Source organism: Zootoca vivipara, chromosome 2 (genome assembly GCF_965207765.1).
Source record: "Zootoca vivipara chromosome 2, rZooViv2.hap1.1, whole genome shotgun sequence".
Classification (NCBI taxonomy): Eukaryota; Metazoa; Chordata; class Lepidosauria; order Squamata; family Lacertidae; genus Zootoca; species Zootoca vivipara.
In genome coordinates this window covers 20775206-20794377 of record NC_142584.1, presented here as the reverse complement: position 1 = coordinate 20794377, position 19172 = coordinate 20775206, and the positions used below count along the sequence as shown (strand labels likewise).

The 19172-nt window shown below is 46.4% G+C and overlaps 1 protein-coding gene across 2 annotated transcripts in view; it reads left to right on the top strand.

The window, feature by feature from the left end:
• The first annotated feature begins 1403 nt into the window (after positions 1-1403).
• Positions 1404-19172, top strand: part of PRKCA (protein kinase C alpha) — a 193587-nt gene continuing 175818 nt past the window's right edge. For both annotated transcript variants that reach the window (XR_015948372.1, XM_035104019.3), the window contains exons 1-2: positions 1404-2798; positions 11899-11930. Coding sequence is in view for 1 of the 2 variants with exons in the window: in XM_035104019.3 (XP_034959910.1) it covers positions 2626-2798; positions 11899-11930 (205 nt within the window). In the remaining variant the exon portion in view is untranslated. The remainder of the gene's footprint in view (positions 2799-11898; positions 11931-19172) is intronic.

Here is a 19172-nt window from a genome sequence, read left to right as displayed (position 1 = left end):
GAGATAACAAGTAATTGGAATAGGAAAAAGCCATCCACTTAAAAAATGAACAATTCCTTATGGATCGCTGCTATGACGGTTGCAAAGGCAGTCACTCCCTAAACTGCTGCTGCTTCCCAATCTATCTGGATGTTGTTAGACTACAACTCACATCAGCCCAACTTCGTTAATGTTGGGGACGGTGGGTTTCTGCTGTCTGTTTTGCGGCCATCAATAAAATAATGATAATAATGATAATGATAATTTATTTCTTGTACACACAGCTCATCTAACTGGGTTGCCCCAGCCACTCTGGGCAGCTTCCAACAGAACACAAAAGAACAAACCCGTGAGACGGTCTGAGACCCTAGGAGTCAACTCCTGGGGGGCCGAGGTATCTTTGCCCCCCTTAAAATATTTGAGGGGCAGACACACACACACACACCAAAGTTGACGAACGTTGCCATTCAAATGGTGTGTATGCACCGTATATTGTGATGAATTGTGCAGGGTGGGGTTTACCTGGGCCACCCCAATATTTCATTCAGGTTGGCACCCCTACGAGAGGCCCGCCCAAGGAGCACCAGCGTGAATTTATTTGAGCCAACACAAGCCGCGCTCCAAGGGGTGCCAATTTGAATAAAATATTGGGGAGGGGGGGGCAGGTAAGCCCCGCTACGCATAACTGATCACAGGACAGGGCACACCCACACTATTTGAATGGCAACGCCCATCAACTGGGGAGGAGTTCCACTCCAGCCCTCTCAAATGTTTTGTGGGGCGGTGGGACGACGACGAAGGGGCCCCTAGGAATTGGCTCCTTTGCAGGGATCTCTGGGCTCCTGCTGGATTTTACGGGGGGGAAAGGCCCTTTAAAATTAAGCAAGCTGCGCGCTCTGGGCGCTGCTTTCCCCTACGTAAGAACGGGGATTCCATTCTCGGAGTCTCCTGAGTGAGACTCGCGGCTGCCCTTGTCGACCCAGCGGACTGTTTGCAATCCCGGCCTGTTTGTTGAGGAGCGGCTTGTCAGTCTCGCTGCGGCTCCTCCCCAGAGACCTTTCTAGAGACTTGAGGGACGCGGGAGCTGCGGGTTGCTTTTTTTTTTGTTTTTTGTTTTAGCCTTCTTCGCGTTGAAACTCGGAAAGAGGAACGGTGGCCCGCCCGCCTGCGCGTGCGAGGGAGGGACAAGAGGGCGCAGTACTCCGGCTGCCAGGCACACCGCCTTTTCTCCAACCCCTTCCGTTCGCCTCAGCCCTGAAGGCTTGAGTCCCTCGTAAAGTCCTCGCAGCCCAGTCGCTCCCACCAGCGTGAGGGGCCGCCGCATGGTTGCGTCAGGAACCGGTCGGTCGGTGCCCTGGTCTGAGGGGAAGGAAGGGTGAAGCAACAGGTTCCCGCGCGCCGGGCGGGGGCCGAGTGCTGTTCTGGACTCCGCGCTCAGCAGCAAAGCTGAAGAAGGCAGCTTTGGCTGTGTGTCACCTCCGAGGAACGGCTCCTTGTGCCCCGGCTGGCATTATATCCGGGCATTGCGAGGCGCAGAGGGGTATCCCCGCAGTCTCGGAAGCAAGGAGCGGAGCTCGTGCACAAACAAGGCTTTGGCTTTCTGCCTCGCTCACGTGAGGCGACACTTCCTTGCTCGACTCGGTGTGGCAACAGGTATACATGGCGGTGTGGTCCGCGCAACGTGAAAGAAAGAAAAAAGCACAATCCCTCGCTGCAGGCACGTGGACACGAGTTAAGTTCGGAGTCCACCCCGCAGATTTCTCTCCCTTCCCCAACTGGCTGGCCAATAATTCCAAACGGAACCGGCTGGAAGCGATGCGTTCCTCCGGGAAGCCGTGGTGGCACCTTTTGGGCCAGATCAGCGCGCTGAGGAGCCGGGAGGGGAGTCGATAAATGGGCAGGGCAGCGGGCCCATTTCTTTTGAGTGCCTTTCAAAGTGAGGGAATAAGGGTCCGGCGGGAGACTTTTCTCTCTCCACATGTGGCAAAAAGTCTCCTAAGCGCCACGTCGACGACGCGCACACACGCAAGCGCGCACGCTCGCGTTATTTTGAAAATCTGAAGAGATCCGAGGTGCGGCTGCTTGCGCGCCGAATGCAACAGGTGATGAGCAGGGTACTCGCTCGCAGAGTGCTACTGAGGAGAGGCGGCGCGCGAAGCAATGAAGAGGGCCCTTTTCGGCGCGCGCCATCCTCCTCCCTCCCTCTCTCTCTCCACCCCTCCTCTCTCCCCCCCCCGGAGTTGGGGGAGTCGCCCACACGCCGCCTTGTTGCCCTAGAGACGGGCTTCCCCGGCTCTCGCTCTGTCTCTCCGGCGCTCGCCCGCCCTCCCATTTCTGGTGGCCCCTCCCCCCGCCGCAGGGGGTCCAGTGAGCGCGCGGGCGGGCGGAGCCGTCGGGGGCTGGCCCGGGGAAAGGGATCCTCCCCCCCGCCTCCCTGCTGCGCGTGGCTCAGACGTCAGGAGGAGCCCGAGCGGGCAGGAGGCAGCGCCCATCCCCGCCGCTGCCAGAGTGTCGGCGGCTGCCGGACGGGGCAGAGGGAGAGAAGTGGGAGGGAAGGAGGCGCTTCCTGGCTGAGGCGAAGTCAAAAGTCGACGCGGCGCGGCAAGCAAGGAAGGAAAGAAGGAGCGAGCGGGGGTCGCGCGCGCCATGGCCGACGTCTTCCCCAACCCGGAGCCCGGCGCGGGTCCCGACGTGGCGCGGCGCTTCGCCCGCAAAGGGGCCCTCCGGCAGAAGAACGTGCACGAGGTCCGGGACCACAAATTCATCGCGCGCTTCTTCAAGCAGCCCACCTTCTGCAGCCACTGCACCGACTTCATCTGGTAAGCAGCGAGCGCGGCCTCAACCCCCACCCCAACCCCCCGCCCGGGAACCGGGCGCTGCGGTGCGGTGGCTGCAGAGGGGGAACTCCAGCGGCTCTCCCTCGCCGCCTTGCCTTGCCTTGCCTTTCCTCCAGCCAGGAGCTTCGCAGTCTTTCATTCCCGGAGAAGCAGGCAAGGCGGGCGGGTAGGCTGGCTGGCTCTCTCCCCGCGCCGCCTCAGCGCTGTTAGTCATCTCCTTCCCTTCAGCCGCTCGGCAGACTTCACAGGTGAAGGACTTGGGGCAGAAAGAGAGACACACTCACTCTCCACCCGCAGGAGGAAGCGCTTGAGGTTCGCCGTCTCTCCGGGGGCTCCGTCAGTTCGATGAGACCCCAGCGCACTCCTTCCCCGCTGACAGTTGCATGCAGGGGATGTGTCTCTCCTTCTTACTTTCCTCCTACGGAGAGGAGAGGGAGGGAGGCACCACCCCTGTGGGGGGTGGTTCATGTGGCGCTGCATTTTTCATCGGGGCATACAAAGACTTCTGGGCCAGGCTGACCCAATGGACTCCGTTTTCCTGCACTCCACCAACTTGCCAGAAAGGATCTTTCTACTTTGTCACTCTTGGGGGATGTAGTTCGGCAGGCGCCCTTTTCATGTGGAAAGAGAGCTGCCTCCCTCCCACCCCACAAATATGCCAACCCATTTATCCAGATCTGGAAAAAACACACACCAGTCCTTCTGTCCATTGCACCGCTTTGCTGACCACATCTGGGGAAAAAAATAGTGTCTTTAGATAGTCCTTCTGTACCACACATGCATGTGCACTCCTTGACAGGCACCCCATAGAAGCCCATTTGATTTCATACAGTAAAAGAGTTCCACCCCCATGCAGTACTGGAATCAAAAACTTCTCCTATGACGCAACCTGTCTTGCTGGAATCCTGGAATGACACTCTTTTTTTTAAAGGGAAGGCTCTGTAGCCCCCTTCTTCTCAGCTGCCACACCACACCAGCTGTATCCTCCAGAGGAAGCTGGTTGCATCCAGAACTCCGTTCATCACTCCCACTGATACGAAAGTAGCTCCAATATGAGTCTTCCTATGCAGACCAGCAACACCCCTCTTTCCATCTACAATCCTCTTCTTGGTCCTTGAGCTGGCTTCCTTCTGAAACAGTCTCACCCTGTCCACCTCAGGACGCTTATAAATCCATTTGCACTGATGCAAATGCAGGCCAGTCTCTACACCACCGGTGATGGGAAATGGTTGGCTGTCAAGTTTTGTTAGAGAGCAATTCCCATAATCTCTGGCCTTGAGAGCTATGCTGATTGGAGTTCCCCATCTTTTCCAAGTTGTTTGGGAAGTGCATATTTTCTCACTCTAGCATGAGAAGCTGTATCTCCTAAAGTTCCATCTTCTGTGCAACTATTAGAGACACAGAAACCTTGTCCTCCGCATCTCCTTGTTGTTTCCAAGAGATCCCGGTTTTAGTTCCTGGCACCTCCAGGTAGCACTTGGAATGTTGCCTGCTTGAGCTCTTAGAGGGCTGCTGCCAGTACTGAGCTAGATGGATCAGGAGTCTAACTGTGTAAGGCTCCTCTTTTGCTATTTCACTATTCTTTCCCACTGTTGCACCACAATAAGTACTCTTCTGTCCTTCACCTCCCGCCCCAGATCAGGAAGTCAAGCACTGAAAGTGTTATATGCAAACAACACCAACAACATCTGCTTAAGGGATCGTTCTAAATACCATTCAGCCACAGGGGGCAACTTCCGTAAGCAGCTGCATGGTGTAGTGGTTAGAGTGTCAGACTAGGACCTTGGGAAAATAAAAAATTTCCTTCAGTAGCACCTTAAAGACCAACTAAGTTTATATTTTGGTATGAGCTTTCGTGTAGGACCTTGGGAGTTCAGGGTTCAAATCCCCACTTGGCCGTGGAGCTCACTGGGTGATTTTGGTTCAATCGCTGCCTCTCAGTGGGGATTAGTTGAGGAGGGGGAGAATCATGTACTCCGCATTGAGCTGCTTGGACAAAAAGGTGATGTGTAAATGCAGCAATAATAATAATAATAATAATAATAATAATAATAATAATAATAATAATACAGATGCAAGACACCCTCTTCCTCCATCACCCTCAAAGGTCCTTTTTCTATGTCTTATATTTGCAACAGGGCTTTTTGGAGTTTCCTTCTAGGCACAAAGTTTATTTGTTGCACAGACCATAGATGCAAGATTACATAGGACATTGTAGGATGCTGCCTTATACCGAGTTAGACCAATGGTCCATCTAGCTCAGTACTGTCCACAGGGCAGTCTCGAGCAGGTCGGGCGCCCTGGCGCTGAGGCGCAGAGATCGCTCCGGCGCCCCTGCCCTCGCAGCGCACAGCACGGCTTCCGCGCGGCTTCGTCGCACAGTGTCCCACCTGCCAGCCTGGCGCCCTAGCACCCCGCCCCACTGGGGCTATACCTAGAGTCGGCCCTGATTGTCCATGCTGTCTGATATCAGCTCTCCAGGGCTTCAGGCAGATTTCTCTCCCAATCCTACCTGGAGATGCTGGGGATTGAATCTGGTGCCTTTTGCATGCAAAGCAGATGCTCCTCCACTGAGCTACTACAGTACTGCTCCAAATCCCCTGCTGCTTTCCCCATGTAACTACTTTGCTGACATGATACAATAAGGAAGAAAATCTTATACATTGTTATACTCGGCTACTGTACCAGCTAGTGAGACTTCCAACTGCATTTCACTTGAGATAAAGAGAACCCTTCTTCAAATTTCTTAAACTCACTGATGGAAATTCCCTGTAGTGATGCTGTGGGCTATCAGTTGCCTTGTGTATTGTTCTATTTGGCTGCTTTACCAACTTCATTAGGGACCCAGGTGGCACTGTGGGTTAAACCACTGAGCCTAGGGCTTGCTGATCAGAAGGTCAGCGGTTCGAATCCCTGTGACGGGGTGAGCTCCCGTTGCTCGGTCCCAGCTCCTGCCAACCTAGCAGTTCGAAAGCACGTCAAAATGCAAGTAGATAAATAGGAACCGCTACAGCGGGAAGGTAAACGGCGTTTCCATGTGCTGCTCTGGTTTGCCAGAAGCGGCTTTGTCATGCTGGCCACATGACCTGGAAGCTGTACGCCGGCTCCCTCGGCCAATAATGCGAGATGAGCGCGCAACCCCAGAGTCGGTCACGACTGGACCTAATGGTCAGGGGTCCCTTTACCTTTACCTTTTTACCAACTTCATTTAGGTAGAGGCTTAACTAACTGAGTTTCTGCCCCCTAACACAAATCCTGGCTACTCCCATGGATAGAGGCTTTCTTTTCCAAGCATCCTCTCCAACCCACCTCACCCCCTGTCGTCTGTTGAAGTACAGTTTGTTACCACCCTACTGCACCCTAAAGTTTACTGCACATGTTTATCTCATTTCTATTATGTGCAATAAGTTTATTGATTTTAAAGGCATGAACCATGGTGGATGCAACCCTTGCAATCTAATTATTTTCTGTAGCAGATCTCTTTTGGCCAGTCTGCACTCAAGACGTTCAGATGGATCTCCCAACGTTTTTGTTTTTATTTACAGTACTTAAAAGCAGCTGAAGTGAGTAGGGTGGGGAGAGATTTTGAATTAGGTCAGAGCAGTAGTGCTGGAGGATTTCAGCTCTTTCCCCATGCTGTTTTTCCCATGCTATAAGCAAAGTTGAGGGAAAAGCACAATACCCAAGGGTACCACCACGGGGCAAGTTAGGGCAGCTGCCCTACTCTAGAAGCAGGGCTGGTGGGCAGAGGCGGAGCACAGCCCGGCAGAGTGCGAGTTCGCCATTCCCGCCACGCCGCGCCGCACCCTCCCTCCAGCTCCCCGGCGCGCCCTCAGGCAAGGACAAGCGCAGCGGGGAACCAGAGAGCGCGGCGCGGCGGGCGGGAACGCTGAACTCGCGCTCCGCTAGGCTGGGCTCCGCCTCCGCCCACCAGCCCTGCTTCTAGGGAGGGGCACAGCCCGGCGGAGCGCGAGTTCACCGTTCCCGCCCACTTTGTGGCCCCTCCCCCTCCGTGCCTTGGCCCCTCCCCTTGCCCCCCCTAGTTTTGATCCTGGGTACGCCCATGACAATACCTGTATTATTTCCCTGAAGGGTCAAACAGCAGCTTTCTGTATGTGTTGACTGTAGATCAGGAAAATGGTGTGTGGAAATATGGTCTTCCCCTGCCATGCTATTGGTCCAATCAAATTCACAGTCCTCCAAAGTAAAGAATTAAAATATCTACAGATCTACTCATGGAGCTCCTATTATCATATGTAGTTTGGCTCTTCCTTACCTAGCTGACAAGGAAATTGTTGTACATAAATTTCACCCAGGGGAGTTCTTTTCTGCTACAACCCTACTCTCTAGAAGTTTTACTTATTGTATATTTATTCATTTTTCTACTACCTGTTGCAACCCAACCTGAGTCAATGTACAAGTGAAAATGATTTTAAAAAGCAACAGCACAGTAACATTACAACATTAGAGGTGGTATCCAGCAAAGTACTTCTCCTAGCATAAGGACTTTGGGCTGTGCCACAGAACTTCCTCTCCTTATTTGCACCCCCTAAATTGGTCTCTGGGTTTCCTAACATTAAACTCCAGAAAAGGCTGGAATACACAAGTAGGCTTTTAAGAAGTGCTAAAATGCATTTGCAGTTGTCAGAGCTCTGAGGGGAGGCGATTCTGTAAGAAGGGGGCTACCACTGAGAAAGCCCTTCACGCTAGTTGCCCAACCCAGCCGAACTCTGCAGCTGAGCAGAATGTTCAGATGGCAGTAGGGAGAGAGAGCAGCTCCTGCAGGTATCCTGGTCGGCAGACATCGAAACCTTGAACTTAGACCTGTAGTTTACGGGCAGCCCTTGCAGCTCCTTTAGTAGTGGTATAATACCGGTATGTGTGTGGCAGGATACTACACTGAGTAACCTTGTTACAAGGTTGCAGTATTCTGCAGCAGCCCTGGCTTTGGGACCAACCTCAAGCAAAGTCCCAGGTGATGGAGCAGATTCACGCTATCAAGTCTAGAGGATTGTTCACAGCGGCCAGGCTATCCTGATCCGGAAACAGACATTGTAGGTGTACCTGCCAAAGGTGGCATTCATTTATAGCTATCACTGCTACCTGAGCTTCTGCAGATAAATACGAATCAAAGACTACACCCAATCTGTGCTATTACCTGTTACTGGACCCAGGAGCCACTCACCTCCCCACAGGACCTCCCAGTGCCAGGACTGAATTACAGTTTTTGGCCATCATCTATTTTCTTCCAGCACCCATACACTTGTTCAGGAACTGCCATAAGATGCCAGTGAACTCATAACAGATTGCATTCTCTTTAACCACAGCATAAGTTGTCCTACTCATTGAATTCATTTAGTTTTTCCTTTCTCCTATATATATTCCCCTTTAGCATTTGGCTTATGTCATGTACACCGTGCTTGCATGCAGCTGTTCCACTTAACCTTGATTCTGTAACCACTTTGTGCATAAAAGCATTTGTGTGCATGCTGCCCTTCTTCCACATCCCTGCCACTTTACAAACTCTTACGATTCTGCAGTTGCTTAGGACAAGATTGCTTGAATCTTTTGCACTGAGTTTGGCATTTCCCTTTTTTGTGTTTCCTGCTGCTGCCTCTGGTGGGCAAGGGGATTTGAAAATACTTTGCAGATTGCATCTCTTAGATGTGCATGCTCATAAATAAGATTTATGCGCATAGCCAATATGGAGGAAACTAATAAAAACCACTCAGGAGCCACAAGGGGATAAAGCAGTGCTTTCTTTCCTCGAGACAATGCCAGGCTGTTACAATGCCAGCTAGCTGAAGTGGTGTTGTATATCGTTTGCATGCACATATCTGGCTGTGGTTTAGACTGTGAACTGGTTGTGCACCTTTCCTCCATGGGCTCATTTTGAATGAAGAAAAAACGAGTCTTCATGTTGTCTTATTGTGAATTGCTTGCATTCAAATACATCCATTTTATTCGCATGCTGCAACTTATTCGTCCAAGAGCCCTTGGTATGGACTGCATACTCAGCCATTCCCATAGCTATGAGAGAACCTTAGGACTTCCAGGTGTCAGGTCTATCCTCACAGGCAACCCTTCCTTTTACATGCATTCAACATGTGTGTGACTGTGTGCACATCACACTGAACCAGAAGTGAATTTAAAAATGGCTAAAATCGCCCCAGGAGAGGCGTGAAGAAGCCAGAAAAGGCGCAGGAACAGCACCTAGCAATCCCATGGGCCTTCACAATTGCAATCCCAAGAGTCCTTGCGCCAACCATTGAGGCCTGTGAAGAGTTTGAGTTTGAGGAAGGAGGTTGGGAGAGAGGGATTGTGTTGGAGTTCGGAGGAGTTTCTGGCAGGTGGTTTATTATTATTATTAGCTGTTCTTTGAGATGGCACCTAAATGCACAGCAGCTGCATCTTCCTCACGGGATGACAAACAAACCCAAGAGACTGCGAGTGGTGCCCACGTTGGAGGAGGAATTGGAAGTTATGGACTGTTTAGCAGGCAGCATGAGCATGTGTGCTGTGGCATGCAAGTTTGGCAGGAAAGAATCCAGCTTAAGTGCCATTAAGGCACGGGAGAAGAAAATCCGGGCATCGGGGGCAGCGAGTGCCTGTACACCCGCAACTGCCAAGGTTCCCAGCCACGTGGAGGATGAGGCCCTGGTGAAGGCACATGAGGCACTGAACCTGTGGCTAGAGGCCATGAACCCATTGATGGCAGCATGTTGCGCAAGAAGACTCTCAGGCTGTATGTACACTTCAAGCAGCCTGAGAAGGAGTTCTGAGCCAGTTCTGGTTGGCTGACCCGCTTCAATTTGAAGAACATCGGCACCTGTGTTGATAAAAGGCACTTAATCATACGGTGCATTTGAATGGGGAAACGTATCCTGTGGCTGGCAGATGACAAGAAAAGTTGTGTTCTACTGCCTTTTCCAGCTAGGAAGGATTTTTAATATTCTTCAGAGACAGCATGCAGTAACCTTTTTCTGCTTCAGAGATAAGATATAGGTGCCTTTTTAATGAGAGTCTGGGAAACTTCGGAAAACCTGTGAATTGTAAATACAAAATTTGGGTAGCTGTTCTCTAAAGGGGCAGCAGTGTTAACACCATTGTCACCCAATCAGTTCTTTTTTAAAAAAAAGTTACATTTTTTTCCATACGCTTCTGAGCAGAATCTAAGCTTTAAAAAAATGTTTAATTGTAGAGTGTTTGCAGCGAGAGAGAGAGAGAGAGAGAGAGAGAGAGAGAGAGAGACTAGTGGAGGAACCACCACTTTTTGGTCCCCTTCAGTGAAGAATCAGGAAAAAGTCTGTACCACTCAACTTCAAGCCCGCAACTTACACAGAGGTTACATTCCAGGAATAGCACCTAGAGCCAAAATTGTGTATAGTCAAAACACATTGGGTGCAATAGAGGGTGGGATTGCCAAAGTATTTTTTCTGTGCACCTGCCCGCTTTCCATTCCATTCCATTTATTTGCCAAGTTCATAAAACTGAATTAGCACAAGTTAAATGTGTGTAGGCTGCAAGTGTACTGCACTTATCTTTAACTGTGTTAAAAATCAATAAATCAGAGATAAAGTACTCTGTGTGGCATCGTTTGATTACTCATTTTATTTAGAAATTAGTTCTGTCAAGTATAGAAACTTTTAAGAACACAAAAACGGGATGCTCTGATTACGTATTAGTAACTTTCAGTGGCATCAATTTAGTTGTTAATTTAGCATTATTGCTTATATTGCATTTGACCTCAACATTCCGGCTATCTTGAGACAGTTGCAGCAGTGTTTTTTAAAAGTGGCATGTATATTTAAAAAAATGGTGGTTAAAATAAACACCCGTCAATATCAGGACGGTTTTCACAAACAATATTGTTAAGCTTTGTTTGAATTCCTCTGTGTGTTTAATTTTATTCCCACAGATTTGTGCATATAAAGTAAATGTGTATGTGTGTTTGAAGTCTCCACTTCACTGTGAAAAAAACTTGTGTGTGTGCCATCCTATAGTGTTGCAGGCTGCTCCATGCACGTAGATTTGAGTAGTATAAACTAAGTATCTGTATATAAACATCTATGAAGAAAGTATTTGTATATCAGCTCCTTAATGTAGGTTCCCCACCCCCCTGGAAATGCATACAGTGTCAGCAAAATAAATAACAGAGGTTCATGTGTTTTGTCAACTGGTAGAAATTCTGTCTTGCATCCTTAGATATAAGGTCAAGCTTTCTTTTTATGAGTGTGTGTGTTAATTTTTTCACTTACCTTAGATCCTCTTATATTAAGAAGAAAAAGCAGTAACCACAACAAAGGGGGCAGGAGGACTCTCAAGGCCATCCAGACAGTTTTGAGAAAGTGAATACAGTGGTACCTCGAGTTACAAATGCCTCAGGTTACAAACGCTTCAGGTTACAAACTCTGCTCACCTGGAAGAGTTATCTCGAGTTGAGAACTTTGCCCCAGGTTGAGAACGGAAATCGTGTGCGGCAAAAGGCCCCATTAGCGAAAGCTCGCCTCTAGTTAAGAGCAGTTTGAGGTTAAGAACGGACCCCAGGAAGGAATTAACTTCGTAACTAGAGGTACCACTGTAACTAGAACCTTGCAGCTCCAGTATTCTCACTGAATTCAACAAATCCTGGGAGATTAGGTGTTTTGGCCCACTTACTGTATCTCACTTGCCAGTTTATCACACACGCCCCACCTGATATTCTCCTGCATCATAAGTATATTTTGGACATTAAAACAAGCCAAGACAAATTATTCCTTTATTAGTTGTGTTGCTGCATACATCAAGAGCCATAATAGTATTAATGATACGAGTCCTTACATTGTGAATATAAGGCATAAATTGTATCAGTAGGTAATCTTTGCAAGTTAATTGTTCTGAATTTTTTTGTTGAGTGTAAAGAGGCTGAGAGCAGAACCCTGTACAGGTCTACTCAGAAGTAAGTGCTATTAAACTCAATGGGACTTACTCAATATGTAGAAGTTAAGAAAATGTATTCCTTTGACAGGAAATAATATTGCTGTTGCATATTACGTCAACAAAAAAAAAGCTAACTTTGTCTTTCTCTTTTTTTCTTGCCTAGGGGGTTTGGCAAACAAGGATTTCAGTGTCAAGGTAAGTAAGTAATAATGGCTTCCATTTCTGCTTTAATCATGAAATCTAGGTGAAATATACCTCAAGAAGGAATTAATTATGCTAGAAAGAAAGAAAAGTATTAAATTATCTAAAAGGATGTGTATTATTTAATCATTTATTATCTCATGAACTGTGAATCATGCACAGAAGAGTTTCATTTCAGCAGAGTTTCCTAAAATTAAATGTCATGTAATCTGCATATAGAGCACTCTTTAATTTTTCATGAAAAGAATCTTTGTGGTTTATTTTTGTAGAGAACATTTTTCTTGTCGGGAGCTGCTGTCTCTGTGTGGGTGTTCTGAATAGTGGATTCGCTCTCCATTGGGCTTCCTTTAGTGCTCTAATCCATCTTTTCTCTCCCATAGTAATTTACATGGGTTTCATGAATACATTTAGGTGGACCTTTGGTCTTTATTTTAATCTGTTTATTCAACTGAATGGAGTAAAACACAGTAAACATTTTTATTGTGAATGAACTTCAATTCAGTGTCAATTGTTCAGTGTTAAAATCTTGGGACAGGAAGTATGGTAACTTTATTTACATGAATTGCCTTATTGGCCATAATAGGGCTGTATTTTTGTTCAGTGCTTATTTTCACTAAACTGTAGGATATGTACAGAACATGAAACCCACAAAGCTGCCTTATGTGAAATTAAACTACAGTATTGGTCTCCCTAGCCCAGAATAGTCTATGTTGAGACAACAGCTCTTCAGTTACCCAGAAGAGATGCACAGCTCCCTGGTATTCTTTTGATTGGATATGCCCAGGATTAAACCTGGGACCTTCTGCATGGAAAACCCTACAACTGAAATTTGCCCTTTCCTCATATTCTTAGATTCATAGCCTGATTTTCTAAGGTCTGTAGGTTGATCATCATTTCAGGTTATCCCACATGAATCAATATATTTCTCACTTCAGCAACCTCCCTCGTCAGCGTTCTTATTTGCTAATTGTATATGTTACGTTTTCCTACCATGGAGACAGGTTTGATTAAGTGAGAATAGCATTTGGTCTGATGATTTCATAGATTTTAGGGCAGCTGACAGTGGCAGCTGGTGAATTTTGGAGTTGATGTGACACCTGCAGGTTTAAAAAAACCCCCAAAAACCTGTTGTCTTTTGATCTGCTTATACACCGTATAGCAGGGGTCAGCAAACTTTTTCAGCAGGGGGGGGGCTGGTTCACTGTCCCTCAGACCTTGTGGGGGGCCAGACTATATTTTGGAGAGAGAAAAAATGAACAAATTCCTATGCCCCACAAATAACCCAGAAATGCATTTTAAATAAAAGCACACATTCTACTCATGTAAAAACACCAGGCAAGCCCCACAAATAACCCAGAGATGCATTTTAAATAAAAGGACATATTCTACTCATGTAAAAACATGCTGATTCCCGGACCGTCTGCGGGCTGGATTTAGAAGGCGATTGGGCTGGATCCGGCCCCCAGGCCTTAGTTTGCCTACCCATGCCGTATAGGCATGTTTTGCTAGCATGGCTGGGAGATACACATGAGTTAAGTGTGTTGTGGTGTCTAAGACTTTTGCACAGTGAGCCAGGAATTTTTATTTGGGGAAGATGCTAAAGGGGGAACTAGCATTAGATGCCACATTGGCTACAAAAGGCAAAACGGGCACTTTCCCTTATATTAAAGTTTCAAAACCAGGCATGGTATGGTAGCTGAGAGTATGCACTGGGACAACTCTAGTCCAAACTGTACCTCAGCCATGTATCCACTGTGTGACCTAACCCAGAAAACTATTTTTCACTCTCACCTCCCCTGTACTTGTTTGCAGAAGAGGGATGAAGAATACCAATGTTTTGAGATAATGTGTGTGAAGCACTTTGAATTCCTTGAACAACTGTATCAGTGCTGTGTAGTATTTTCTATATACTAGCCCAAAATTTGCAAAGATTAAGCTTCTACCCCCCCAAATGCCCTGTAATAAGAGCATACTGATAGCCACATCTTCTTACCTGGTGTTCTTTAGTTTTTCCAGGGATACTAAAATGTGAATACGTGGCTTCCAACCTCCCTTCAGAGCTACCCCTAAGCATGGCGACCACAAGACCAGAGTCTGTGTGCTTGAAGCTGTCTTACATTTTACAGACACACCTATAGGAAACTCAAGGAATGCAAGAATCTAGAGCAGGCATCCCCAAACTGCGGCCCTCCAGAAGTTTTGGCCTACAACTCCTTAGCTAACAGGACCAGTGGTCAGGGATGATGGGAATTGTAGTCCAAAACATCTGGAGGGCCAAAGATTGGGGATGCCTGATCTAGAGTGAAAAGCAAGCAGGAGCTATGGTTTTAAAAATTACATAGTTTCCTCCTGTCTTGATACTGGTTTCTCTGAAGGGGATTAATGTTGCTATATGGACTCCTCTCAAGATGGGCTATGGTGGCCTTCCAGAACCTGGTGCCCTCCAGGTATTTCAGACTGCAGCTCCTATCACCCGTGACCATTGGCCATGCTGGCTGGAGCCCAACAATACCTGGAGATTAACGGGTTACAGAAGGCTAGCTTTTATATGGCTTTATGGTTGAGTTGTGATGTTGTGCCCAGACCAGAAATGACCAAGGATTCCACCTTTTTATTGGTCTTAAGAAACAACAAGAACCCATCTATTTTTCTTGAACATCCACAATTAAAATTTTGAATTTGAGTCTGTAATGGAGGAAAAACTCTTGTCTTAATTACAGCGTTGGCTTGTGGACAATCTGCTGAGTTGTGGTTGTATTATAAAACTGAAATATAAAACTGCTAGCCATTAAGTTCATTCTTCAGGTGTTTAATTTCAGAAAGATAGGTTGCTTTTGTGTGTGTTAACTTTGCTGTTAACATTGACATATTTAGGAGTGTGCTAATGACCATTTAAAGATGCAGTAGTTAACAATGCATGTGCTTCGATTTCTGTCATTGTCCATGATTGATAGTAGCTTGGAATATTCATGAAGACTTTCTGATAGTCTTCATGCTGGCCAGTATAAGCTGTCTAGGTGTGTGTCACCTGTATTTGTTGTACAAGTGACTGGCTAGAATTTTGAACTGAGGGGATATGGATGGCTGTGTCTTCGTGTTACTGATTGAATAGTATAATAGTGTTATGAGTTTATGGGTACTAGACTCCCCTAAATTATTGGATCCTGTAAATGTTAAAATATAAGCCAGGCCAGTTTCCTGACCAGGAAATTGCCTGGGCTGTAGGGTGTTAGGGGAACAAATGGAAGGTGATGAGTCATTAAGAAAGCAAAGGCTCTGTGCCAGACTGCAAGTGGGTGGGGCCCCTCCTCCAGATCTGAGTGAGTTAGAACACAAAGACAGAGTTTGAGGTAGAGTGCTTCGGGTTGACTGGGATGTGACCTGGAGGGGAAAGGTTTCAATCTGGTAAAGGCAGCTGGAGAGAAGGTCAGAGTACAATGGTTGATTTCTGTTCCATGGCTGCAGCTATGGGATTTCTGATCCATGGGTGCAGCTATGGGAGAAGCAAGACCCACTTGGAGTGTTAATGTTGTGAGCCCCTCCATTGTAGGCTCAGGTTGTATATCTGTGTAAATAAACCATATATCATAAAGACACCACACTTTCCACTGTGCCCCATTTCCAAAAGGAAACACGGACCCTGGGCAAGTGCCTGGGAGCCCTGGAATCTCACATTTCTCAGAGATAGGAGTGGCGTGCGGCAATATTTTAATAGGTTTTTGTTTATCAAAATATTGTACTTGGCTTATTTTCAGAACAATATAATATATATTTTTAATAATAAATTTTATTAAATTTCAGTGAGTGGAATTCTGCTGATAGGATGCTGCTAGCTGTAGGTGGAAGCTTTTTTTTTTGCCCTGCAGCCCCCTCATTCTCCCTGACAAGTTTTGTTGGGAGACCCTCTAGAATAGTGGCAGTGGAGGAAGGCTGCAAGAGAAGGGGGAACTGGCAAGAATTGTCTGCCTTCTTCTGCCAGAGGGAGCTTCTACTGGACCGGAGGCCCACCTGTGAAGGTCCAAGTAATTGAGCTCAATCCAGAAGGTGAATTGATAATGAGGAAGATACTGCTATGATGCTTAATTAGTCTGTAAAACAAAAAACAAAAAGAGATGTAGCTCAGTGGTGGTGAGTGAGTGAGAAATAACGCTTAAAACACAGTAGGTGGAAGATAACTACAGTAATGAACATCTTATTCAAACTCTTAAAAAAAGGAGAGAGGAAAAGGTGGCTGTACAGCTACAGACTTTCATTACTATCCTAAATCCAAGCGCCTTCCAACAGTGATTCCCCCACCCTTGGGTGTCTTAACTGTCCAGTTCTAAAAATGCTTCCTGGTTAAATATACTTTGGATTGCAGCTGTGGTAAGGTCACTGTGAGGTGATACATTCGAAATAGTGTTAGTAGCAGATAAGAACTGACTTGCAACGTGAAGCATAATGTAACTTGGGACGGTTCAAAGCTTTGGGGTGGTGTTCAGCTAAGTTTTACTCTGAGGAGACCGCTTAAAATTAATGGGCCTAACTTGGTCATGGTCATTAATTTCAGTGGATCTACTCTGATTAATACGTAGTTGAATACCACACATTTTCTTGGAGTGCACATTCTCTCCAGCCTCTAGGTAAAGCTGCCATATTCAGTTTCCATTGATATTTTTTCCCAACCTGGTACACTACCTAAGTTTGATCTCTGCTTTGCACATATATGCATGCACAAAGCATGTGTGTGTGTGTGTGTGTGTGTGTGTGTGTGTGTGTATGTATATAGTGCTGTTTCCTACCACAAATAACTTCTGTAGTTTGTATAAGACTGGAGACAGAGCTAGTGAACTACTGGGTTTTATATTTTTAAAAGGGGGAATCAGGCACTTCTTCATCCCAGTGTACCTAGGTGTAACTTGAAACCTAATCTATTATGCCCCGTCCCTCTTCCCACTCCCTATCTTAAGAGAGATACCAGTACTGTACAAACTTTATGGCTTCAACACTCTGCCCCTGCCCCTCCCACTTCCTGTTTTGCATAACAAGCAGGCCTGATGAAGATTTCTGGAGAACTCAGACACTTGCTCCCTGTTTTGTGACAGTTTGGTTTTTCTAACCAAAGTATTGTCATACTATGAATTCTAGAAGGCATTTTTTGGGTACTGGTACATTATCTCTATAATCCTTGCAGTAATCTGGTAAAAGAGGTCAGCGTTGTTATCATCGTATTGCGGAGGGGGAGGGGGATGGAGGAACTGGGGCAGAAAGAGAAATTGAGGGAACCATGCTTAAAACCACCTGCACTTCATGGCTGTTTGAACAGGGAACTTCGCAGCGCATGCTTGCCCACTAAAACTACATGAGCCGTACACGACATGCTTCCAACGATCAGTACAGGTTGGACTGAACAAATTAAGTATTTTGCTTCTTTCTTTCCCCCGTTCTCATTCCAACGAACTTGGCTTTCTTCAATGGTTTACTTCTCTGCTGCTTTTCTGTGGTATGTTCCCGTCTGCAAAAGCACTTCGTAACAATATACTTTAATTTCATGATAATTCACTAGCAATTCGCAAGAGAGTTCAGCAAATTTAAATAGCCATAAAAACAACATTTCCAATAAACCCCAAACATCTCATATTAATAGTCACTGTTACACTAAGATTAAACAATCTGCTAATAATTCATACTGAATCTTAACAATAAAAAATAAGTAAGGAAAGAAATATTTACATCAGCCAAAATAGTGGGCATGCTATGGAAAACTTAATATTGTGCCCATCAGGAATGTATAAACAAGTCTACTGCTGTCCAAGGCAGGGTGGATTAGACCAGAGAGAGAGAGAGAAACTGGCCGGTGGGCTTTCCTGTTGCTGCTTTTCCTCACTCTGGCTGCCCCGTTTTACTACCCCTCTGGAGCTGTGGACCCTTGTTGGGTCAAAGATGGCATTCAGGAGCTGCCAGCAAGTCACTTCTTCTTTGGACATAGCTATGATTATTTCTGGCTGGCTGGCCACGTTAGACATGGCACCTCACAGAGTACGATCATCAGGGTACTTTTATTTTAGCTGTGTGTGTTAACAGCATAATTTCCTTTAGGCAGATTTCAATTGTCAACCCATAACAATTCTTTAGGTTTGCAGATTATAAAGGCACTGCAACGTTCTTAGGGTTTGTCTTCCAGCAAGTGCAATTTCTTGTGGAATAATGTTAGAGCAAGCCATAAATTGTTAAGCAAGCTTCTAACAGACTTCTTTGATCAGGCAAGTGGGTGGGTTGGTGGGGGGCAGGGAGCTACTTTTGTCTGCCTTGAAAAGTAACAATCTTCCTAAAAATAATTAACCCTGCTTAGGCGAATGTTTTGATACCTGAGGGGCTGAGGTTGAGCCCTAAGGCTGCGTGCTCTGAGCCTTTGTAGCTGGCCAGAAAGATCCTCCTCCTCCTTCTCTGCACCTTTCTGCTGCATTATTACCAGTCAACCTGCCAGTTAATTAAGGAGTTTCTACAATACGAATATCCTTGATCCGCTACAGCTAAAACGGCACAGATTCTAGGAGCACCTCGCATTCATACTGGTCTTTTAAAGAAAACTGTGGACAGGGTATTATTATAATTTTGGTCGTAAGGTGATACTATCAAGATCTAAAATGCTCTTAACTTGCAATAACTTAGTTACTTGAGAGTGATCTTTAAAGGCATGTCAACTTTTCATCAGGCAGTTTGTGTCTTCTTTTCTTTTTCTTTCTGTGGTTTATTTGTAACTTTTAAAACTGTCGGTTTCATTTGGTCATAGTCTCCATTTGTGACATTTGCTCATACCATGCAGTAAATGCTCAGTTTAAGACAGGCATAGGCAATCTCGGCCCTTCAGATGTTTTGAGACTACAGTTTCCATCATCCCTGACCACTGTTCCTGTTAGCTAGGGATGATTGGAGTTGTAGTCCCCAAAACATCTGGAGGGCCGAGTTTGCCTATGTCTGGTTTAAGAGCAGGATGTATTTAATAGTCCTTTGAAAATTTCACTTTCTTTATGCAAGTATTAGGAACTGTCATTTTATGGTTTCCTTACTGGATAGGGTATATTTTCATAGGCTGGTATCCAAAGGCTGTGGATGTTGTACAAGCCTAGGAAGGCATTTCTGAGGATAGGTGAAGCCCTCTGAAATGGTATGTACTGAGATGCAGCAGGATGAAACTGGGGTATTATAAGTTAGCCCCCACACTCATGTGCAATGAAGTTCTTGTTGCTCATGCAT